This window comes from Heterodontus francisci, chromosome 37 (assembly GCF_036365525.1).
Source record: "Heterodontus francisci isolate sHetFra1 chromosome 37, sHetFra1.hap1, whole genome shotgun sequence".
Classification (NCBI taxonomy): Eukaryota; Metazoa; Chordata; class Chondrichthyes; order Heterodontiformes; family Heterodontidae; genus Heterodontus; species Heterodontus francisci.
Window position 1 is genome coordinate 33,182,276 of NC_090407.1, and position 25,032 is coordinate 33,207,307.

At 41.5% G+C, this 25,032-nt stretch overlaps 1 protein-coding gene across 1 annotated transcript in view; it reads left to right on the forward strand.

Moving 5' to 3' along the window:
- mtor (mechanistic target of rapamycin kinase) overlaps positions 1-25,032 on the forward strand; it is a 432,694-nt gene that overhangs the window by 129,715 nt on the left and 277,947 nt on the right. The window contains 6 exon segments of the mRNA XM_068017001.1: positions 560-646; positions 2,622-2,789; positions 3,831-3,943; positions 4,947-5,109; positions 12,280-12,372; positions 15,768-15,914. Of these exon segments, the coding sequence (XP_067873102.1) occupies positions 560-646; positions 2,622-2,789; positions 3,831-3,943; positions 4,947-5,109; positions 12,280-12,372; positions 15,768-15,914 (771 nt within the window).

Below are 25,032 nucleotides of genomic sequence, written 5' to 3' on the forward strand. Positions count from 1 at the left end.
AATTTTAATTCTAGGAGACCATGTACTGTGTTCTTTTTTAATACAAATAAATATCAGTTTTAAAAATATCATAGAGTATGCTAGTAAAAACATAAAATACTGCAAAAGTTGGAATTACACAGCAAATATGTTAACATCTGAAAAAAGAAGAGAGGTTAATATTGTGGGTGTACCATTTACCAGCTTCTGGTGGGCCTTCTCTGTATTTCTATCACTTATTAACAATAAAAATGATCTAACTTCTCGACTCTGGATTGGTTTTTAGGATTTAAAAATTTGAGTTGTTAGATCATAGTTAAAATCTTTGTAGATAAATTAAGGGTTAGTTTTGAGAGTTGCAGCAATGTTGACATTATTTTCCATCTAAACCATGTTGGATAAAGTTCTGACAGGCTGGGTCCTTCCCACGTCTGTAATTCAACGCATTTGAAACCAGTAATCTGCTGGGACTTTTGAAATTTGAGTTTAAGACTTAAAAGTAGTATGCATTCATAGGAAGGACATGGCCAAAGCAAGTTATTTCTAAACCATGTGTATAATTGTATATTTTCTTTGTCAGTTCTTGTTCCAGCAGCTGGGAATGCTCGTTTCATTTGTGAAAATTCACATCCGACCCTATATGGATGACATATTTGCCTTGATAAAAGTGAGTACTGCAATTATGTAGCTGCTTGGGTACACCCTCCACCAGTAGTATGGTCTACCTTTGATCCTTCTTGACTTCCATTTTGAGATTGTGGGCTGATTGGCTCATTTTTCTTTGCTAATGCCTGGATCTCCCTGGATTCCAAACGTACTTATCTTTATGCAAAGGGTTAATGGGCAATAGTAATCAGTTTCTAACTCAGTTACATTTGAAGTAAACAATTTTAGTGTTCCCCTGATGGGTCAGTGAGCTAGATAGACAGGAATGTTTCAGGTTTGATCCTTATCCCTTGTGAGTTAGCGGATCGCATTGGAGTCGGTGGTAGAAGTGTTACAGTTGACCTAATTGCCATTCATAATGAGGAGATATTGGGTTATATGCCTGTACCTGATTGCTGTAAAGTAAATGATGCTGAAAGTGAATGTGTGTGTTCTTGGCTGTTTTGTACCATGAATATTCAACGCTTGCTATCAAGGCTCACACAAGAAAAATCACCACATGGATGAGATACTAGAGGCACTGTGCCCCAGGGAAGGTCATACACAATCAGGGGCGGTAGGAAGAAAAGAAGCATGCCCAAGAAAATAACTAGTCCCTTTGTCTGGTCATTGTCTGTCACTGTGAGATAATATTTATACCGAAAAGCGTTATTGTTCCATGCATGAAGAACGCAATGTGCAGTTTTTGGTGAAAGGAGGGAAAAAGTTCTTCTTACTACTTATAAAATTTTCCAGCATACTGTTTTATTTTCAGTGAGGAATAAAACTTGCTTAGGACTTCAATTTTTGTTTGTTGTCAACTTGTGAATGTGATATGCTAATTTTAAAACAGTAACGTGGCATCTGTTGTCATCCAGCACAGACTTGATGTGTCAATTGTCTGTGCTGTATTATTCTATGATTATTTGATTCTAAAAGAAGAAGGCTTATGGAAAACATTGTGATGATTTCCATGGGTAAATTGTGCTTAACATAATGTTTGACACAGATCTCAGTAATATAGTCTAGATATGACACTTGCACTCTCTGTTTGAATACTAGATGCTAGACAGTTGAGGTATGATTTCCAAAGTGGCTAGCTCCTGAAATGTTGCAAGCTGTTACAGTCAACCCTGTGTACTTGTTTTTAACTTATTTCAAGATTTATCTGCCCTGATTTATATGCAATGCAATGGTAATACGATGCAATTGCAATGCAGCTCACACATATGAATTAATTGCCTGCTTACATTATGTACCAGGTGTATTAAATGCAGCTCATGACATTTAGGTCTGTTTTACAAAGCCAAATCGTATCCCTTTAACAGTTGGTTAAATATTATATTGTGCTTTTTGCTTGTGCTTGCTCTTCCTGCATTCTTAGTGCCTCATACACCCTTCACTCTCTCTCATATGGAATGCTTGTGTTTGTATATTCTCAGCTTCCCCAAGCAGTTGAACTCTGCTTTCCTTTTGTTTAACATAGTTTCTATTCAACCAGTTGTCATATTTTTAGACTGTTTTCAATTCTGATGGGTATTCACTGAAATACTGTCAGCTGGTATTGAACCAAGACCTGCATATGAATGTGCTTTTTGCATTACAAATAAGCTTTCATTATATGTGCAATACACTGCTATCTCTATTATGTTCATATGTTTTTTTTTATGTGGGTATTTTCTTACAATGTGGTTATATTGTAGCTTCTTATGTACTCTGGTGATCATATCCCAGGTTTGCAGATCACTGAAAACATGTATCAGTTGTTGAGCAGCTTTGGTAGTAATAACATTTGAGTCTTTTTGATACTAAGACAGAAGGTTGTAGCCCTAAAGTACTTGCCTCATTTAAAATAGTATACTACAATAGAATTTACTTATAATGAATTTGGCCAGTAACCTGAATGACCAAGATAACTTGCTGACTATTTAAGCTAATTTTGTAAAAATATATAAATTTAGATTGCAGCAAAATTAATTATTTTTAAATGTTTCCAGGAATATTGGACGCTTAACAACCAAATGCAGAACACCATCATTCTAGTTATTGAGCAGATTGTTGTTGCTTTGGGAGGAGAGTTTAAACTTTACCTGCCGCAGCTGATTCCCCACATGCTTCGTGTCTTCATGCATGACACCAGTTCAGGTCGTAGTGTCACAATCAAGGTGAGTCATTTGGAATTTCGATAGCATTTGATGATGGAACTGGTGTTTTGTAGCTGAAATACTCCAAGACAAAGCAGCCAACTTTCAGCCGCTTGTTGATTTTTTTTCACAGAGTAAAATTTATTTTTCTTAAGTCTTTTAATTTTATTAGGCCCCTGGACTCCCTGCTATGGTTATGTATTCCAAAAGTGTGTTTGAAAGCTTAGTGGAGTCAGGAAAGCTGTTGGAAGTTGGCACTGGTGCTTTGCAGCAGATTCTGCAATAACTAATGACTCAATTTTTCATATGAAGTGAGGTAAAATAGAGATGATGACCAAATCAAAATTACAACATGAGGGTGGCAGCCCACGTAATAGCTATTGGATACAAATCCATTTTTCGCTTAATTTTAAAACCCCATTTGACTTAATTGATCATTGACAATAAAGAAAGTAAATAAAAAGATTGTGGTTAAAAATGATCTTATTAACAGTTCAGTGATGCACAACCTACTTGGATCTATGTGGTTCTACAGGTGTTTTTACATATTCAGTCAGATTGGCTATTCCAATAGACAACATTTTAGTCTATGCCCATTTACCAAACCAGTACATTAAAATATATAGACTTTCATATAATTAGAAAAACACTTATTTGTCATCATGCACTGTACCTTCACGGCACTGGCTTGGGTGCCCTTTGTGCTATTGACTCCAAAGGATTGAATATCCCCTAAACTTCCTACATTGCCAGATTGGACGTGACTTCACTTTATGTCATCACTGGATATTCCTCATACTATTGAAGTTAAGGGTTTGGATCAATAGTAAAACAACAGTTGTATGTGAAATGTGTAGTATTCAGTGATCAGGGCAAATTAGTAGAACAGATATTTGTTCAATGTATAATATGAAGTAATTATGGCCTGTATAGTTTTCTAAATGCAAGTGTGTTTCAATTCAGTTTGTTATCTTTATTCAAGCAGTCTCACAATTAAAGGCAAAATTAAATAACATTTCAGTGCTATTTTAAGTTTCTATTCCTATATGCTTCTTTTTGCAGTTGCTAAATGCAATACAGCTTTTTGGAGCAAACCTAGATGATTATCTGCACCTTTTGCTTCCTCCAATTGTCAAACTGTTCGATGGACAGGAAGTACCACTTGGACCTAGAAAGTAAGTCTACAGTTGTATATTTACAGTTTGATATTTTCTGCAGACCCTTCAAAAATAAGTTATACTCCATCTTTATCCGTAATTCATTTTTTTCTTGCAAAATAGTACGAATGTTTTTGAGGATTCAGCAAAAGTTTCATAATTAGATCCTAAGTAGGTTGGCCACTTCCAAACTTGATTTCAGCATTGTAAACCAAGTCGTCAATTTCCACATTGAGAACTGGTGGGGGGAGGGAGGAGTTGGGGAACAAGGGCGGCGCAGTGGTTAGCACCGTAGCCTCACAGCTCCAGTGACCTGGGTTCAATTCTGGGTACTGCCTGTGTGGAGTTTGCAAGTTCTCCCTGTGTTTGCGTGGGTTTCCTCCGGGTGCTCCGGTTTCCTCCCACAAGCCAAAGACTTGCAGGTTGATAGGTAAATTGGCCATTAGCAATTGCCCCTAGTATAGGTAGGTGGTAGGGAAATATAGGGACAGGTGGGGATGTGGTAGGAATATGGCATTAGTATAAATGGGTGGTTGATGGCCGGCACAGACTCGGTGGGCCGAAGGGCCTGTTTCAGTGCTGTATCTCTAAACTAAACTAAAAGTTTCAGCCATGATCTTATCGAATGGCGGAGCAGGCTCGAGGGGCTGAATAGCTGCCTCCTCCTCCTAGTTCGAATGTCTTTTCTATGTTATGTGTAACAAAATCATTGGTCTATAATTTTCTGTCAAAATAGCAGCGAGGCTAACAGCACTATAGTTAAAGGGTCTTTGTGCTTATACTCTCCCTTTTGTCTTGATTGCATCTAAAGGCATAATTCTAACAATGTGTAACTCGTGGAGAAGTATAGCATCTGCATATAGCAAAAATGTTATGGAAAATCTACAATGCAACAAAATATTAGTCTCCAGGTATATGGAATTGCACAACATAGCCAAGTATTTACATGTTTAGAAGGAGGAAGAATAAAAATTGAGTTCCAGTTTCGTGCTGATCGTGCATCTATTTCCTAACATACAAGGGTTGCTTTGGAGACTTTGGATCGTCTGACCGAATCTCTGGACTTCACCGACTACGCCTCAAGGATTATTCATCCAATAGTGCGAACGCTGGATTGTGCTCCAGAACTGCGTCAGACTGCAATGGACACACTTTCTTCGTTGGTATTCCAACTTGGAAAAAAGGTGAAAACAAATTCTTTACAGATGACTTCTTTACCAGTATAAGTGTGAACATTTATACTGTAATTGTTTTAGTTCACAAAGCTGTATGCACGTTTACAATGCATTTTAGGTTCTTAGGTGTATAAGATCTGGTCCGAAGCCATTGGTTTGTAACCAGTCATAGAAACTGAGTAAAACACTGACTCTTCACCTCTGGATCTGGGATTTGAATCCAGTCCATAGTAATGTGACGAAAGAGTTTTCATTCTGGTGTCAGTATATGAAATGAGATTGGGCGAGTTAACATGGACCAACAGCACAAAACTGCCCTGAATTGGCAATCTCGCTCATAGAAATAAGAGCATTGGGTGGTGTTGGAGAGGCTGCTCTGAGCTGGAGATAAAGCGTTTTGTTTGGCAGAACACAAGCAACTTCATTTTAGGTGCTGTTAAGGTTGGTGCTTCTGTAGCTCAGGTCACAGGAGACCTGTATGCTAGTTCGCTGCAGTTATGGGACTAAAACCAGCTTCGATATTCCGAAGACAAAATTGAAGAACTGCAAATGCAACTACAAAAGTATTCAACTATGCTACCCTCGACTCAGGTACTTGCTGCTCTGTACCTGAATTGGGAAAATGTTCCTTTCTGTGGAGTGATGTCCCTCTGCTTGAAGAGCACGAAAAAGGAAAATATAATTATCAAATAACTGAGAACTCAACTTGGCCATTGAAATTCTGGTTCACTCTCAACCCTGTGTGACCCTTGTACTGTAGTTCAACAGAGCAATCCAGTCTACTAGCTGAGACAAATACTTTAGGTGGCAGAATATTTCTGTAATCATCAATTCGGGATATAATCTGGCAATCTGTGCAAATTTATTTTCTGTCCTTGGTTCGTTAATATTTCCACCATCTCATTTTCCTCTGAATTTTCCTATTTCAAGTTGAATATTTATGTAGACTTGAGCCTAGAGTTGTCAGACTGAGGCCTGAGAGTGGTGCCTTGAGCCTTTCACAGAAGAACACTAGATGTTGTGATGGCAGTCATGTGGCATGCATCACAAAATAAATTTTGTTTTTATTATATAAACTCTGCACAGTATGTTTTGTATGCCTGTATGCTTTTTAATGTTGTAGGAATTTAGCTTAATAGTTCATTCAGGAACAACTAGAACAGTTAAACCTTTATCACAAAATGAAAACATACGTCATCACAGGGGCACAGTGGTTAGCACCGCAGCCTCACAGCTCCAGGGACCCGGGTTCAATTCTGGGTACTGCCTATGCGGAGTTTGCAAGTTCTCCCTGTGACTGCGTGGGTTTCCGCCGGGTGCTCCGGTTTCCTCCCACAGCCAAAGACTTGCAGGTTGATAGGTAAATTGGCCATTGTAAATTTCCCCTAGTGTAGTTAGGTGGTAGGGAATATGGGATTACTGTAGGGTTAGTATAAATGGGTGGTTGTTGGTCGGCACAGACACGGTGGGCCGAAGGGCCTGTTTCAGTGCTGTATCTCTAAATAAAAAAATAAATAAAAGAAATAAAAATCAGTATTCGTGACTTCCTTTAATGGCCTGCTAAGTCATTTTCGAGTCATAGATTCATTATGGCACAGAAGGAGTCCGTGCCAGCTCACTGCAGAGCAATCCAATCTGTCCCGTTCCCCTGCTCTCTTGCCATAGCGCTGCAAGTTTATTTCCCGCAAGTGCCCATCCAATTTCCTTCTAAAATCATTCATCATCTTCGCTTCCACCATCCTCGTTTGCAGCAAGTTCTCGATTATTACCACTTGCTGCATTAAAAAAAAAGTTCTTCCTTACATAACCGCACCCCCTTGCCCTCTGCATCTCTTGGCCAAAACCTTAAATCTGTGTCCCCTAGTTCTTGTACCATCAGCTTATGGAAACAGCTTTTCTTTGTCTTTGTTTCTTTTCATGAGTTCTGATGAAAGGTCACCAACCTGAAATGTTAACTCTGCTTCTCTTTGCACAGATGCTGCCATACTTGCTGAGTATTTCCAGCACTTTCTGTTTTTATTTCTGATTTCCAGAATCTGCAGTATTTTGCTTTTATTTTCTTTGTCTACCTTATCTAAACCCGTCATCTCCTACACCTCTATCAGATCTCCCGTCAATCCCTTTGTCTCCAAAGAGAACAATGCCAGCTTCTCCAACCTAACCTTGTAGCTAAAATCTCTCATCCCTGGGGCCTTTCTGGTAAATCTCCTGTGCACCATCTCAAGGACCCTCACATCCTTCCTGGTGTGGTGACCAGAACTGGATGCAATACTGTAGTTGTGGCTAACCAGAGCTTTATAAGGGTCCAACATAGCTTCCTTGCTTTTGTACTCAATATCTGTATTTATGAAGCCCGTGATCCCATATGCTTTGATAACTACTCTCTCAATATGTCCTGCCACCTTCAAAGATCTATGCACTTGAACCCCCCCAGGTCCCTCTGTCCCTGTACTCATTAGAACTTTGTCATTAAGTCTATATTGCCTCTCCCTTCTGCCAAAATGCATCACCTCACACGAGTCTGTATTAAATTTTATTAGCCACTTGTCTGTCCATCCTGCTAGCCTATCTATGTCCTGCTGCATTCGATTTGTATCATCCTCACTGTCTGCCACACCTCCAAGTTTGGTATCATCGGCAAATTTTGGAATTTTCCTCTGTCTTCCAAAATGCAAGTCATTTATATATATCAAAAAAAGCAGTGGTCCCAGCACTGCACCTTGGGGAACACCACTGTCTACCATCCTCCAGTCTGAAAAACAACTATTTACCATGACTTGCTGTTTTCAGTCCTTAAGTCAATTTTTTATTCAAGCTGACCCTCCTATGACCTCCAATTCCATAAGCCTCAATTCTGTTAACCAGTCTTTTATGTGGTACTTTGTCAAATGCTTTCTTAAAACCCATATAGGCAAGATCCATTGTTTTCCCTTTATCAACCTTCTCTGTTACTTCATCAAAAAATTTGATTAAAGAAGTCAAGTGTGATCTGGCTTTTACAAATCCATGCTGGCTATCCTTAATTAACTCAAACCTCTCCAAGTGCTTGTTGATTTTTTTCCCCTGATTATTGTTTCTAAAACCTTACCCACCACTTATGTTAAACTAAAAGCAAAATACTGCGGATGCTGGAAATCTGAAACAAAAACAAGAAATGCTGGAATCACTCAGCAGGTCTGGCAGCATCTGTGGAAAGAGAAGCAGAGTTAACGTTTCGGGTCAGTGACCCTTCTTCGGAACTGACAAATATTAGAAAAGTCACAGATTATAAACAAGTGAGGTGGGGGTTGGGCAAGAGATAACAAAGGAGACGGTGCAGATTGGACCAGGCCACATAGCTGACCAAAAGGTCACGGAGCAAAGGCAAACAATATGTTAATGGTGTGTTGAAAGACAAAGCATTAGTACAGATTAGGTGTGAATATACTGAATATTGAACAGCAGCAAGTGCAAACCTGAAGAAAAACAACCTGAAAAAAACAGTGGGTAAGCAAACTGAACAAACTAAGATGAAATGAAATAAATGCAAAAAAAGATTGTAAAAAATGTAAAAAGGAATGTAAAAAAAAGGAAGAAAAAATAACTAAAAATGACTAAAAATGAAAGTAAAGTGGGGGGCTGTCATGCTCTGAAATTATTGAACTCAATGTTCAGTCCGGCAGGCTGTAGCGTGCCTAATCGGTAGATGAGATGCTGTTCCTCGAGCTTGCGTTGATGTTCACTGTAACACTGCAGCAATCCCAGGACAGAGATGTGAGCATGAGAGCAGGGGGGAGTGTTGAAATGGCAAGCAACCGGAAGCTCAGGGTCCTGCTTGCGGACTGAGCGGAGATGTTCCGCAAAGCGGTCACCCAGTCTGTGCTTGGTCTCCCCACTGTAGAGGAGACCACACTGTGAGCAGCGAATACAGTATACTACATTGAAAGAAGTACAAGTAAATCGCTGCTTCACCTGAAAGGAGTGTTTGGGGCCTGGGATAGTGAGGAGAGAGGAGGTAAATGGGCAGGTATTACACCTCCTGCGATTGCAAGGGAAGGTGCCCTGGGATGGGGACGAGGTGGTGGGGGTAATGGAGGAGTGGACCAGGGTATCGCGGGGGGAACGATCCCTTCGGAATGCTGATGGGAAGGGAGGGGAAGATGCGACTGGTAGTGGCATCACGCTGGAGGTGGCGAAAATGGCGGAGGATGTTCCTTTGGATATGGAGGCTGGTGGGATGAATTCTGTTAAACTGACTGGCCTGTAGTTACTAGGAATATCCTTACACCCTTTCTTGAAAAAGGGTGCCACATTTGTCACTCTTCAATCCTCTGGCATCTCCCCGTATCTAGGGAAGATTGGAAGATTATGACAATCCCTTCTGCTATCTCCACTCTCATTTCCTTTAGCAACCTGGGACGCAAGCCATCCAGACCAGGCGACTTATTCACTCTAAGCACAGCCAGCCTTACCATTACATCCTTTCTATCAACTTTCACCCCATCCATTACCTCTACCATCTCTGCTTCTACTGGAGGGTGGGGGAGAGACAGAGAATTAAACAATTAGGTGGGACATTGTTCTTTCATTGCTAGGACATGGAAATTATAACCCCCCACCACCCCCCCCCCCCTACATTCTGTTGGAAGAAAGCATTCTTCCTTTGTAGACTGCATGGCTGCAGTGTCAAATGGGTTTGGACAATCCAGTAGTCAGTACATATAGGTTCATAGCCCAAATGACCATAATTTAAAGGTAATTAATACTAAGTTAGTGTCTTACTCAGAGACCACCAATTTGGCTGCTTTGAGAAATAGAAAAACTTGCGCTGGTGAATCGGAGGTGCTATTCCAAGCTTTAAGTTAAATAATGTTTACTGAGGAAGGGTAAAAAGATTTATTATGAATCTTAATGAATTTGGGATTGTTTGATGCGATTCTGCAAGTCAAATGTAGAATGTGATGCATTCCCAGTGTTGATATCCTTTACATCATTCTCCAAAAATGTGCATGTATGGAAACAAAGAAGCAAGCTTCCTTTTGGTTTGCAGTACCTCTTTCAGTTATGTTTTAGGAGCAGCTGATGATCATGATGCATAGAAAATAGTACAGTAATGTAGGGTATTACCATATCAAGAAGTGGCATTTCAGTAACTGATCATGGAGCAGACTTATACCTACATATTGTTGATCATTTTTTCATTTTGTGGGGTGAATTCTTTATTTGCATGTCCACATGCGAGCGATTAAAACAGTCCTGGATTTTGTGTGGAGCAGCCTATGACTTCAACTGGCTTTCCTTGTCCATGACATGAATCTGATTGAACATATAATCAATGACAGGCTTCATTGAAAACCCAGAGCAGCGGTAGTCTGCATCTGGATGCAGACTGAGCCAAGCACATGTTAGACATTCACTGATCCATGGCCTCAGTTGGTTAATATTGAACTCTGGAGATGAGCATGTTCTATGTTAAACTTTTCATCAATGGGGACGGCTTCATGAATTTTAGGTTGCTAGTCTATAGGGAATCCATTACAGATGTTTATTTTGGAATCTAGATTGCTTTGTTTGGCTACTAATGATTAATAATTTTGGGCGGCGCAGTGGTTAGCACCGCAGCCTCACAGCTCCAGCAACCCGGGTCCAGTTCTGGGTACTGCCTGTGCGGAGTTTGCAAGTTCTCCCTGTGACCGCGTGGGTTTCCGCCGGGTGCTCCGGTTTCCTCCCACAGCCAAAGACTTGCAGGTTGATAGGTAAATTGGCCATTGTAAATTGCCCCTAGTATAGGTAGGTGGTAGGAGAATGGTGGGGATGTGGTAGTGAATATGGGATTAATGTAGGATTAGTATAAATGGGTGGTTGTTTGTCGGCACAGACACGGTGAGCCAAAGAGCCTGTTTCAGTGCTGTATCTCTCAATAAAAATAAAATAAATAAAATAAAAAAAGTGCATTTGCACCTCTAAGGATTACCTGCAGGTTATGTTCCCAAGTCCCACTGCAAGGCTTGACCAACATTCTAGGCTGATTTTCCATGCAGTATTATTGGAGATGTTGTCTTTTGGTTGAGATGTCAAACTGAGGCCCTGTTGCCTGTTTGGTTTAATGGATGTTAAAAATGTCACGGCCCATTTGAAGAGGAGTAAGGACTTTTTCCAGTGTCCTGACCAAAATTCCTCCCTCAACCAATATAACAATGAAAATTGCTTTTATTTGGGGTTATCTATGGGACCTTGTGATGTGTAAAAATGGCTGCCATACTTGTCCACAAAATGATCATGCCTGCACTTTAAAGTCATTCATTGTACAAGAGGCATGTTCTGGGTTATGAAGAGCAGGTTTAAGGCAGATTGGGCATTTTTTTTTTCATAGATATGCTTGTAATGTGTTACAAAGCAAAATAGTTGAAACCCGGACACTGGATTCATTTAAAACAGGGATAGAGGTTCTAATGGAACATACTAGGGTTGGTATTCCAAGCCAAATCCAAGGTTTTATTTTCCAAGTGGAAAAGTAAGCTCCATTTGCTTTTGTATTCTCCTATAAAGTGTAGAAGGAAAGAATGAATTTGAATTTCTGTTCACGTAGTGCCTTTCATGACCTCAGAACATCCCAAACTGCTTCAGAGCTGAAGAAGAATTTTTGAAGTGTACTTGCTGTTCTCCTGCATGCAAATACAGCTGCCAATTTGCACACAGTAAACTTCTACAGGCAGCAATAAGATAATTAATCAGATAATCTGTTTTACTGGTGTTCGACGAGGGATAAATGTTGGCCGTGATACTGGGAAAAAGTGTCATGGGATCCTTTGCATCCAAACAGGCAGACAAGGTCTCAATTTAACACCTCATGTGAAAAAAGGCACCTCTGATAGTCCAGCACTTTCTCAGCTCTGTATTGAAGTGTCAGTCTAGGTTGTGCTCAAGTCTCGAATGGGGCTAGGTCCCAAGGACTGCTGACTCTAAAGCCGTGAGTGTTACCACTGAGCCAAGACTGACACTGTCGAGTTTTTTTTTATGCATTATATATAATGCTGTTTCATTAAGGCAGTGCATCCTAATATCACTACTTCATTACTGTATTTTGAACAAAAGATGGCAATTATTGTAATTGTGCCTGTATTAAAGTAAATTGAAAGCCATTATAGGCCAACAAAAGTATTGCTAGATTCTACTTGCACTATCTGATCTATTTTTCAGTATCAAATATTTATTCCTATGGTGAACAAGGTAATGATGCGCCACAGGATAAACCACCAGCGATACGATGTGTTAATATGCCGCATTGTAAAGGTGAGTGACGAGTCAGTGTAATGCACTGCACTAAGACTATTTTGTTCGCAGTGCCTCCTTGATCATTCCTTTTGTTTCTCTCTCTGTTTTTTTAAAATGTATAATAGTTTATCTCTGCTTTGCTTTAGCTTATTATCCACGTGATTCTAAAGTCTACATATGGAGCAGTTAGTAACCAGTAGTATTCTATGGCATTACTCATGTTTTTCATCCATCATGAGCGACTGATATGACACTTGTCTTGTGTGGGTGTACAAATGGAGAGTAGCAGTTCTTTGTTAGACTTATAACACTTCAAAAAAAAGTTTCATGTTACACTGTCAAAAGATAATGGTGGAGAGTTTCCCCATTTACTATCTGTAGAAAAATTGTAACTGTGAAAGGAAGGCAATTATGATTTCATTATAAATAGCAAACAGGCCAAATCTCCCCTCTGTCCCCAGATGGTTTTTTACAGTGATGACCTAAAACAGTACTGTACCTTCTGGGATTCTGAAGAAAGACTGTGGGAAAAGTAGTTAAGGTTGCTGTCTTTAAAATTACCATCAGTCTCTTAATAATAATCAAATTTGGTTGCACTTTATTTCGGCCATTCTAATCTGAGTAGGTGTCAACCAGGTACATTGCTGTTCACTTACCCAAGCAACAATATGCTGCAATCATCTAAAGTAAATAAATGAAATAAGAAATGGTTTTGTTTTGTGGCTATGCAACCTAGTGTTTTATAAAATGACCTGGACATTCATTGAATCACACATGTCTCGCTGTATAAACAGCTTAATAGCAGGATAAAGTAAGTGTATAATAACAACCAGCTGCTCCTTTTGTTGAGTTGTAACAGCAGTGTTATTTGTATCGAATCTTGAAAACTCAGTGGGAAAACAACATTGCTTCTCTCTCTGGGCAATTTCTTTTTTGTTTTATGGCACAACTGAAATCATTTATGTATTTTTAAATGGAAGACAAAAGCAAATGGAATTTGGAGCTCCTCTTTGTCTCAGAATTTGGCCACTGTTAGGATTAGGCTTAGTGAACCATGTATCATCATGTCTTTCATTCAGCAGGATGACCAGGTTCTTTTTGGAAATGATTTGTGGTCTGGGGTTGCAGTTTGATTTCCTCCCCCCCCACCCCGCTTCCCAGTTGCTTTGAGATGAAGAGTCCCTTTTAATAGTAGGAATAAGCTTGAAGATTGAGGGGAGCGAACTTTTATTATGAAGGCAAAGCATCTGCGTTCCATTTTCTGGTAATTTAGATTCCAAAAGGGCAGCTTCTTCAAGTGGGTACAGGTACATAATGACTAGAAAGAGCTGTGAGAGCTGACAGCAAATAATTTTACCAATGAATGCAGTAAGTTTTATGACTGACTGCTCTCCATTTGCCTAGATGGGTGCAGCTGCAGTAACACTCACAAAACTCAATCTCATCCGGGACAAATCATTCCACTAGACTGGCACCTTGTCCACTAGCCCAGACCTTTACCCCCTCTGTCACTGACTTACTGTGGCTGCAGTTTGTACAATCTACAGGATACACTGTAGCACCTCTTTGATTGCACCTCTCAAACCTTGACCACCAGAAGGTCAAAGACAACAGGTCTTAGAGGACATGTATATCCAGTGGTTCAATTTCCCGAGCTGCTTATTTGCTGTAGCCAGATGGCTCTTGGACTGAATCTATTCGGCTTCAGTTGAGGAACAGAGGGAGTGCTGTTAAACTTTTGGGAGTTTTTTTTAATAGAGCTCTGAACAGTGAGAAAGAGATGATCAAATTTGTCTCCAAATGTCAGAAGCGTGTAACAAAAATAGAGTAGTAATATTAGGAGCCTTTAATTACCCGAATATAGACTGGGAAAAACATAATGCTAAGGGTCCGTCTGGAAGAAGAAAAACTTCTGATATGCACAAGCGAATAATCTCAATCAATATGGCTCCAGTTCTACAAAGAAGGAAGCAGATTTGGATCTGCTTCTGGGAAATGAAGGAGGACAAGTGGATCGTGTTACAGTAGATTATCCAGCTTACAATGACCACAACATAATTCAGTTTTAATGTAATTATGGAAAGAAATCAGAAAATATCAGAGGTAAAAATGCTAGACTGGGGAGAGCTAATTTCAGTGACTTAAGGGGATTAACACAGGTAGTTTGGAAAAGGTGATTAGAGGATAAAGCAGTAATAGAGCAATGGAGGGCATTCAGGGAAGAGACAGATCAGGAACAAATTCGGCATATTCCTTTAAAGGGAAAAGGAAATGTGTCCTTGATGACAAAGGAAATAGAAACAAAAAGGAGGCTTACCACAAGTGTCAGCAGCAAGATTCAGTTAATAACCAGGAAGATTATAGAAAGTACAGGAGGGAATTGGAAAAGTTAATACGAGAGGCAAAGAGAAGTTACGAGAATAGATTAGCAGGCAACATTAAATTGAACCCGGAAACATTTTATAAACAGAATAAAGTTTTAGTGGTTTGCTAGGGAAAAAGTTGGGCCTAGGGAAATCTTCATGTAGAGGCAGAGGACATGGCAAAAGTTTCAAGGAAGTACTTTGTATCTGTTTTTACAAAGGAAGTGGATGATGTGAAGGTTACATTAAGAGGAGAGGATATTATGGACAAGATAATAGATAGAGAAGCCATCCTAAAAAAATTAACATTACTGAAAGTTGGTAAGTCACAGTACACTATAAATGGCACAATTTTGAAAAGTTTAGATGAGCAGAAAGACCTTGAAGATCCTTAAAGGTGGAAGGGAAAAGTGATATGGTTAAAAAAGCATATGAGTTACTTGAGTTTATAAGTAGAGTAATAGAAAATAAAAGCAAAGAGATCATGCTAAGATTTATAAACCACTGGTTAGGCCTCAGCTAGAGTATTGTGGACAATTCTGAGCACAATCCTTCAGGAAAGAGGTAAAGGCCTTAGAAAGGGTACTGAGGAGGTTTACTAGGATGTTACCAGGGATGAGGGACTTCAGTTATGAGGAGAGATTGGAACAGTTAGGACTGTTCTCATTGGGACAGGGAAGGCTAAGAGGTGACTTAATGAGGTTTTCAAGATAAGTTTTGATTGAGTAAATAGGGAAATAATATTACCTTTGGTGAGTGGGCCAATAACTTGACGTCGAGGATTTAAAATCATTGGAAAAATATCCAGAGGGTGGATGAGGAGAATTTTTTTTCGCTGTGAGAGTTGTCAGGATTTGCAAAGGTGGTAGGAGCTGATACCATTGAAAATTGTAAAGGGAGATGGACAGATACTTATGGATGAAAAACTTACAAGATTATGGACAATGTAAGAAATTTTCGATGATTCTGTGAGGTAGTATCCACAATTTTGCTGGCCAAGTAAAAGCTTGGATCCTGTTTCCACTAACAAAAATTGTATGTGCACGATAGGGTTACACCTTGGCTGAAGAAGAGGAAGATCCTATTATTTTTCAACACCGGACTTCCCGAGGCAATCAAGGGGACACACTTTCTAGTGGACCAGTGGAGACCGGCCCTATGAAGAAATTGCATGTCAGCACTACCAACTTGCAGAAGGTTTGTCCATGGTTGAAGAGTCAATTGATGAAGTATAAAATATGTGTTCAAGTATATGTGTAAATATGTATTTAGTAATGGGTAGTGGAAATTGCCTTTTACTTGGGTTATGGGAATATTTATCATGAACATGTCTATTATGTATAGTAAAAGCAGATTTTTTTAAACTTAAGATTTTGATATAGTGGCATCAATTCCATTTGTTTACTTTGAACAATGTGTATACTTTATGAAATACTTGAAGATGTAGGTCTGAAAAAGTCCTGTTGAGAAGGGATGCTAACAAAATGGTTTAAGGCAGAAGGGGTCATTAGAATGATGGTGTGTAACTTGCAATGACCTATTCTGTTAATTTAAATTAAGCAGGTTTAAAACTTGGTTAATAAAGCATATGCGATCCTAGGCTTTATAAAGTAGGGGCATAGAATACAAAAGCAAGGAAGTTATGATAAAGCTGTATAAAACACTGATTTGGCTTCAACTGGAGTATTGTGTCCAGTTCTGGTCACCATGCTTTAGGAAGGATGTGAAGGCATTAGAGAGGGTGCAGAAAAGATTCACAAGACTGTTTCCAGGGATGAGGAACTTTAGTTACATGGATAGAGTGGAGAAGCTGGGGCTGTTTTCCTTGGCGAACAGAAAGTTGAGAGGAGATTTGATGAGGTGTTCAAAGTCATGAGGGGTCTGGACAGAGTAGATCGGGAGAAATTGTTTCCATTGGTGGAAGGATCGAGAACCAGAGGACACCAATTTAAGATGATGAGCAAAAGAAGCAACAGCGGCATGAGGAGATACTTTTTACGCAGCAAGTGGTTAGGATCTGGAATGCACTGCCTGAGAGTTTAGTAGATTCCTGCCTATTGCACCCCCTTGGCTGATGCATCAGTGCTTCTATGTTGAACACCAATTGGAAGAAGCACTGAAGATAGCAAGGGCACAAAATGTTCTCTGGGTGGGGGACTTCAATGTCCATCACCAATAGTGGCTCGGTAACACCACTACTGACCGAGCTGGCCGTGTCCTAAAGGACATAGCTGCTAGACTGGGTCTGTGACAGGTGGTAAGGGAACCAACAAGAGGGAAAAACCTACTTGACCTCGTCCTCACCAATCTACCTGTCGCAGATGCATCTGTCCATGACAGTATTGGTAGGAGTGACCACCGCACAGTCCTTGTGGAGACGAAGTCCCGTCTTCACATTGAGCGTACCCACCATTATGTTTTGTGGCACTACCACCGTGCTAAATGGGATAGATTTTGAACAGATCTAGCAGCTCAAAATTGGGCATCCATTAGGCACGGTGGTCCATCAGCAGCAGCAGCAGAATTATAATCAACCACAGTCTGTAACTTCATGGCCCGATATATCCCCCACTGTACCATTACCATCAAGCCAGGGACCAACCCTGGTTCAATGAAGAGTGCAGGAGGGCATGCCAGGAGCGGCACCAGGCATACTTAAAGACGAGGTGTCAGCCTGGTGAAGCTACAACAGAGGACTATTTGCATGCCAAACAGTGGAAGCAGCATGCAATAGATAGAGTCATAGAGAGATACAGCACTGAAACAGGCCCTTCGGCCCACTGAGTCTGTGCCAACCAACAACTACCGATTTATACTAATCCTACACTAATCCCATATTCCCTACCACATCCCCAACGTTCTCCTACCACCTACCTACACTAGGGGCAACTTACAATGGCCAATGTACCTATCAACCTGCAAGTCTTTGGCTGTGGGAGGAAACCGGAGCACTCGGCGGAAACCCACGCGGTCACAGGGCGAATTTGCAAACTCCGCACAGGCAGTATCCAGAACCAAACCGGGGTCGCTGGAGCTGTGAGGCTGCGGTGCTAACCACTGTGCCGCCCGAGAGCTAAGCAATCCCACAACCAACGGATCAGCTCTAAGCTCTCCAGTCCTGCCACATCCAGTCGTGAATGGTGGTGGACAGTTAAACGGCTGACAGGTGGAGGAGGCTGCACCAAATGTCCCCATCATCAACGATGGGGGAGCCCAGCACATCAGTGCAAAAGACAAGGTTGAAGCATTTACAACAATTTTCAGCCAGAAGCGTGGAGTGGATGATCAAACTCTGCCTCCTCCTGAGGTCCCCAGCATCACAGAAGCCAGTCTTCAGCCAAACCGATTCATTCCACGTGATATCAAGAAATGGCTGAAGGCACTGGATACTGCAAAGGCTTTGGGCCCTGACAACATTCCGGCAATAGTACTGAAGACCTGTGCTCCAGAACGTGCCGCGCCCCTAGCCAAGCTGAGCCAGTACAGCTAAAACACTGGCATCTACCCGGCATTGTGGAAAATTGGCCAGGTATGCCCTGTACACAAAAAGCAATCCAACCAGGCCAACTACCGCCCTATCAGTCTACTCTCGCTCATCGGCAAAGTGATGGAAGGTGTCATTGACAGTGGTATCAAGCGGCACTTGCTCAGCAAAAATCTGCTCACTGATGCTCAGTTTGGGTTCCACCAGGGCCACTCAGCTCTTGACGTCATTACAACCTTGCTCCAAACGTGGACAAGGGAGCTGAACTCCAGAGGCGAGGTGAGAGTGACTGCTCTTGACATCAAGGCAGCATTTGACTGAGTATGGCATCAAGGAGCTCTTGCAAAACCTGAGTCAATGGGAATCAAGGGGGAAAACTCTCCAGTGGTTGGAGTCATACCTAGCGCAAAGGAAGATGGTTGTGGTTGTTGGAGGTCAATCATCTCAGTCCCAGGACATCACTGCAGGCAATCCTCAGGGTGGTGTCCTGGGGCCAACCATCTTCAACTGCTTCATCATTGACCTTCCTCCATCATAAGGTCAGAAGTGGGGATATTCGCTGCTGATTGTGCAATGTTCAGCACCTTTCGCGACTCCAGATACTGAAGCAGCCCATGTCCATATGCAGTGAGACCTGGACAACATTCAGGCTTGGGCTGATAAGTGGCAAGTAACATTTGTGTCACACAGGTTCCTGGCTTTGACTATCTCAAACAAGAGAGAATCTAACCATCTCCCCTTGACGTTCAATGGCATTACCATTGCAGAATTCCTCACTATCAACATCCTGGGGGTTACCATTGACCAGAAACTGAATTGGACCAACCACATAAATGCTGTGGCTACAAGAGCAGGTCAGAGACTGGGAATTCTGTGGTGAGTGACTCACCTCCTGTATCCTCAATGCCTGTCCACCATCTACAAGGCACAAGTCAGAGTGTGATGGAATACTCTCCACTTGCTTGGATGAGTGCAGCTCCAACAACACTCAGGAAGCTCAACAAAATCCAGGACAAAGGAGCCCGCTTGATTGGCACCTCATCCATAGCCTCCACTCCCTCCGCCACAGACACACAGTGGCAGCAGTGTGCACCATATACAAGATGCACTGCAGCAACGCACCAAGGCTCCTTCGACAGCACCTTCCAAACACGTGACCTTGAGCACCAAGAAGGACAAGGGGAACAGGTGCATGGGAACACCACCATCTGCAAGTTTCCCTCCAAGCCACGCACCATCCTGACTTGGAACCATATTGCCGTTCCTTCCTTCACTATTGCTGGGCCAAGATCCTGGAATTCCCTTCCTAACAGCACTGTTGGCGTACCTACCTCCCAAGGACCGCAGCGGTTGAAGAAGGCAGCTCACCACTACCTTCTCAAGGGCAAGTTGGAGTGGGCAATAAATGCTGGCGTAGCCAGTGACGCCCACATCCCACAAACGAATAAAAAATAAGGCAGATTCAATTGTGGTTTTCAAAAGTGAATTGAATAATTATCTGAAGAGAAAAAAATTTGCAGGGCCACGGGGAGAAGGCAGGGGAGTGGGACTAGGTGAGTTAAACTTAGAGAGCCGGCATGGACATGACAGACCAAATGGCCACCTCTGTGCTGTAACCATTCATGACTCTATGATTCTATGTATGTTGAATTGGATAGTTAATCTTCAGAAATTTTCATAAAGCGGTTTGTATCTCAGTTTTACTTTTACTACTTGTTTTGAAGCACAATGCAGATCATAGTAACATTTTTATAGAAGCTATTAATAGCCTTAAATTCCATGCCAGGAATGTAGCCTGCAGCTTGAAGGCTGCTGTACGCCTGTAGTAAAATGTAAAAGCTCCTGTGCTAAAATTTTAATGTTGAATACATATTAAAATCAAGTCATTAGCAACCTGTAAATCAAACATCACTTTTTTAAAAACTCTCTTGGTACTCTCCAGGCCCATAAGTGCTGTATTTAATACGTGTAATTATAGTAAATATGCAACACTGTGAAGTAGAAGCAAGCATTAATTAAGGTGATCTTATACTACAGGCATTTGCTTAAGAATGATGCAGTGTTGAGTTATATTGATCTCTCAGCATCGCCCTCTAGTCAGGCAAGCAGAATATCTAAGTGGTTTGTTCTTCTCTAAAAATTTTAGTTTTTTGAAAGTATTGTTGCATAGTGTTCAGTTATAATGCAACTGGTGTAAAACTGAAATGGTGTGCAGCTTCCTTCTTGAGGAGGTGTTATATTGTTGACGAGCAACATTCAGGACAGAAACAGACCATTTGACTCAAGTTGTCACACAAACTTTCTCCCACCCCTCATCTAACTTGTACCAGCATAACCTTTTCTCCTTCATGTGTTTATTTAGCTTCCTCTTAAATGCATCTGTGCTATTTGCCTCAAGGCACTCAAGGGCATTTAAGTGGTCATTGGATAGACATATGGATGAAAATGGAATAGTGTAGGTCAGATGGTTTCACAGGTCGGCGCAACATCGAGGGCCGAAGGGCCTGTACTGCGCTGTAATGTTCTAATTCTACCCCTTGTGATAGCGAGTTCCACATTCTAACCACTCTCTAGATAAATGGGTTTTGCCTAAGTTCCTTATTGGTTTTATTAGGGACACTATTGTTTACTGAAATGCAAAGTGCTATTACTGTGGCAATGGGTTCTGAGTTGTATTACACTCTTCTCACCAATGCAAAAAGGTTGTGTTGATGCAAATGTTTCAGTATAAATGGGCTCACAGCTTATGTATGCGAACCATCAGTGATCGCACCTGACGCATTTTTGATGTAATTCAGCTTTGTTCCTATTGGAACCATGGTTAAATTACAAAGAGTGAACGGAATCTTTGGAGCCAATTTATCTATTGCATAACTTTAAAACATACAGAATTCAAGTACACATTTTAAAAATTTCTTCAGGGGATGAAAGTGTGGCTGGCAAGGCCAGAATTTATTGCCCATCCCTGATTGCCCTTGAGAAGGTTATGGTGAAAGTGTAAAAAGAAAAAAAATCGGATGAACAGTAGTTCAATAACACAATAGCAAAATATTGCAGATGCTGGAAATCTGAAATAAAAACCAAAAATGCTGGAAATACTCAGCAGGTCAGGTAGAATCTATGGAGAAAGAAGCAGTCAATGTTTTAGATTGATGACCGTTTGTCAGAAATTAAAAGTTTCCAGTATAAAAGGGAAGGTCTGTGTTAGGGTGGAAGGCAGGAGAGATTAAGTGACAAAAAGGAATGATGGTGCAACTCAGAAGGAGATGGTAATGGGACCAGTAAAAGAGGAGGTGTAAATGCAGATAACAGAACCATCAATTGCTGTCGTCTGGAAAAAATGGGGCCAGAGGTTATGATCTGAAATTGTTGAACTCCGTGTCAAGCCCAGGGGGCTGTAAAAATGCAAAATTGAAAGATGACGTGCTGTTCCTCGAGCTTACTTTGAGCTTCATTGGAACGGTGCAGGAGGCCGAGGTCAGAATGGGAATGGGGTGGAGACTTAAAATGACAGGTGACCGGAAGCTTGGGGTCATGCATGCGGACTGAACGAGTATGTTTGCAAAGCAATCACCCAATCTACAGTTCTCTCCAAAGTAGAGGAGACCGTATCGTGAGCAGCGAATACAGTATACTAAATTGAAAGAAGTTCAAGGTAATTTCTGTTTGATCTGGAATGAGTATTTGGGGCCCTGGACGGTGGGAAGGGAGGAGGTAAAAGGAAAGGTGTTGCATTTCTGGCCTTTGCATGTGTAAGTGCTGTGGGAAGGGGGTTGTTGTGTTGAAGGCGATTGAGCAGCGGACCAAGGTATTATGGTGGGAACAGTTCCTTTGAAATGCTGAAACGGGAGCGGGGGGGAATTGTGTTTGGTGGCATCATTGTGGACATGACCGAAATGGCGAAGGATGATCTATTGAATATGAAGGCTGTTGGAATGGAAAGTGAAGACAAGAGGAACTTTATGGTGTTTCTGGAAGGGAGAGAGCTGAAGGGTTGAGAGCAGAAGTGCAAGTAATGGAACAGACATTGTCAAAAGCCCTGCTACCCACGATGGAGAGGACTCCTAAGTTGAGGAAAATGTAAGACATATCAAAAGCACTAGTATGGAAGGTGGTATTGTCAGAACAGACACCACGGGGATGGAAAACTGAAAACGGAAGGGATGGGGTCAGAGGATATTGAAGGGGAAGAAGTATTCGGAGGGGCATACATATCCAGGAATTGTTAAACTTGAGATCCTAGACACTGGAAAAGAAGAAAAAATGTTTTTTGCTGAAGTGTTGGATGAAGAGAAGGATGAATTAGAACTACGGACCAGGACACTCCCACTCTGACCTCCCTGTCCTCGGCCTCTGACACCGTTCGAATGAAACTCAATCTAAGCTAGTTTAAACCTTCCCGAGTCGTGCTAGTAAACCTCCCCGCAAGGCTATTGGTCCCCTTCCAGTTCAGATGCAACCAGGATGTTCGGTGTTTGGGTCTATGAGGTTGGAGGCTGTGGAGGGAAGATCTTCAGAGGAGATGATGTCAGTGATAGTCTTGGAATCGATGTCTTAATGTTCGGTGATGGGGTCATTATCCACAGGGAGGTAGGCAGAGGTGTCAGAACTGGCATCCGTTCTCTTCTAGGTAAGAGTCAGTTTGCCATACAACAGTAGCGCCATCCTTGTCAGCAGGTTTAATGATTCTGTTAGGGTTGGACCTGAGGGAACGGAGTGCTGCAAGTTCAGAGGGATATAGGTTACAGCAAGTGATGGGGAGCAGAGAAATTGAGACAGCCAATGTCATGCCAGCGATTCTCAATGAAAAGACCTAGAGAGGTGATGTCCAGGGGGAATGAGAATTCTGAAGATAGGGAAGGGGAGAAGACTTCACGCTAAAGAAGTGGGCATGGAGGCAAAGATTACAGAAGAAGAGCTCAATATTGGCTGTGTATCAAAATTCATTGAGGAGGGAGCGGAAAGGGATGAAGCTGAGGCCTTAGCTAAGGACAGATCGTTCAGGGTCAGAGAAGGGATGGTCAGAGGTGATAATAAAAGGTGGCAAAGGATGAAAATGGAAGGGATGGGGTCAGAGGATAGTGAAGGAGAAGAAGTACTCAGAGGGGCATATGTATCCAAGAATTGTTGAAGCTAGAGATCCAAGACACCTGAAAGGAAGAAAAAATGTTTTTTGTTGAAGCGTTGGATGAAGTGAAAGATGAATTGGACTTGCAGACCAGAACAGAATGATTTGTGCTGTTGAAGAGAAAGGTTGAGAGCGTGCATGTGGCGGCACATACTGTTTAGCGTGAAACTCACGATGCAGTGAGGACAGTGGTTTGAGGAACGCTGAATATGATGGAAAATCTGAAACATGAGAGCGGAATTTCAGTTGGAATCCACTTGGAATAAGTCAGAACTGGAGATAGTTGCTGAGGAAAGAGATGTGGCTGTGAAAGCAAATTTTGGTAGATATCTGATCAAACACAAGAAGGGAAACGGAAAGCAGTGAAGATGAATAAGTTAAAAAAGAGACTGTCGTGCTAGGCCCCCACTTGCCAAGAATGCGACACATTAATTTTGTCATGAACATTGATTGTAAACTGTTACTGGATTGAAGAAAGGAAACCGATCAGTCGTGGCTGGAAAGGATATTTGCATATTAACGGATGGTGATTGGAAGGACAAAGCACCATTCCCTGACATATTCAACTAACTAGGTATTGTGTTTAAGAGGAGCATTCCAGAAACTACTAAGGTGATACAATCCAAGATGCGGTCAAACCAGTTAGTCACATGACTAACCTGCTTGGCAAACTTTTTTTCTGAATTGTACAAACAGTTTGAACTTAGGGAGAAAGTCTGTTCGCTCCTGAACTGAGAGATCTCTCCTGTCTGCTCCCATCTCTTTCTCACAAGCCTGAAGACACATAAACCCCATAGAGAGAAAAGTCTCCTACAGTGAACACGGTTTAAGAAGAATACTGGGCCCCAACGAAAAGCAAGATCTACCTACAATCAAGGCGTCTACAGTGATCTCGAAGAACCGTAACAACAACTCTTCAGATATCGCCTCAAACTTTTCCACTTTGTTTTTCTTCTGCTCTTTTCTGTCTCTACTTGCATGTATGTATCGCGTATGCATGCGAGCGTGGGCGTGTCGTGTATCCGTAGGTGTCAACTGAATTAGAGTTTGTTTAATAAATTTCAACTTTTTTTCTTTAAAACTTAAGAAAGCCTGTTTCTGCTGGTTTCTTTGCCTTATAATTGGAAAGCAGTGATCAAGGATTCACTAAGGGGGAGCTGTAAATACGGTGTGTTGAAAATTAAATCCTGTTACAGTAAGACCAGGTGAAGGCTGAAAGGGAACCCTAGACCTCTTTCTCACCTGGTCGTAACAGAAATTTGGGTGCTAGCGTCCAGAATTGACCCACAGACAAATGAGAAATTGGAAGTGGGAAGCCAAATTGTTCCCAAGCAAAAAAAGCAAGATTTCAATACAGATTTTCTTGTGGTTGTGTGTGATTGAATACTAATGTGTCTGCAACTGAAGCTAGTAGCTCCCCAAGCCAGGGTGAAGTAACTTGGGATAAGTTAAAAGCACTGTCTATGGAGGAGTTGAGAAAAATGGCTGAGCAGTGTGGGATCACTGTACATGGCAAGGCTAGGAAGTCTGAACACGTAAGGCTAGTGGCCAAGCATTTTTCCCTTGAATCTGAAGCAGAAACAGGGTTAGAAGCAGACTCCGACAGGATATTGTTAGCAAAGATACAATGGGAACAGAGGAAACTTGAATTTGAGGAAAGGGAAAGAGAGAGAGAGAGAGGCAGGAGAGGAAGAAAGAAAGAG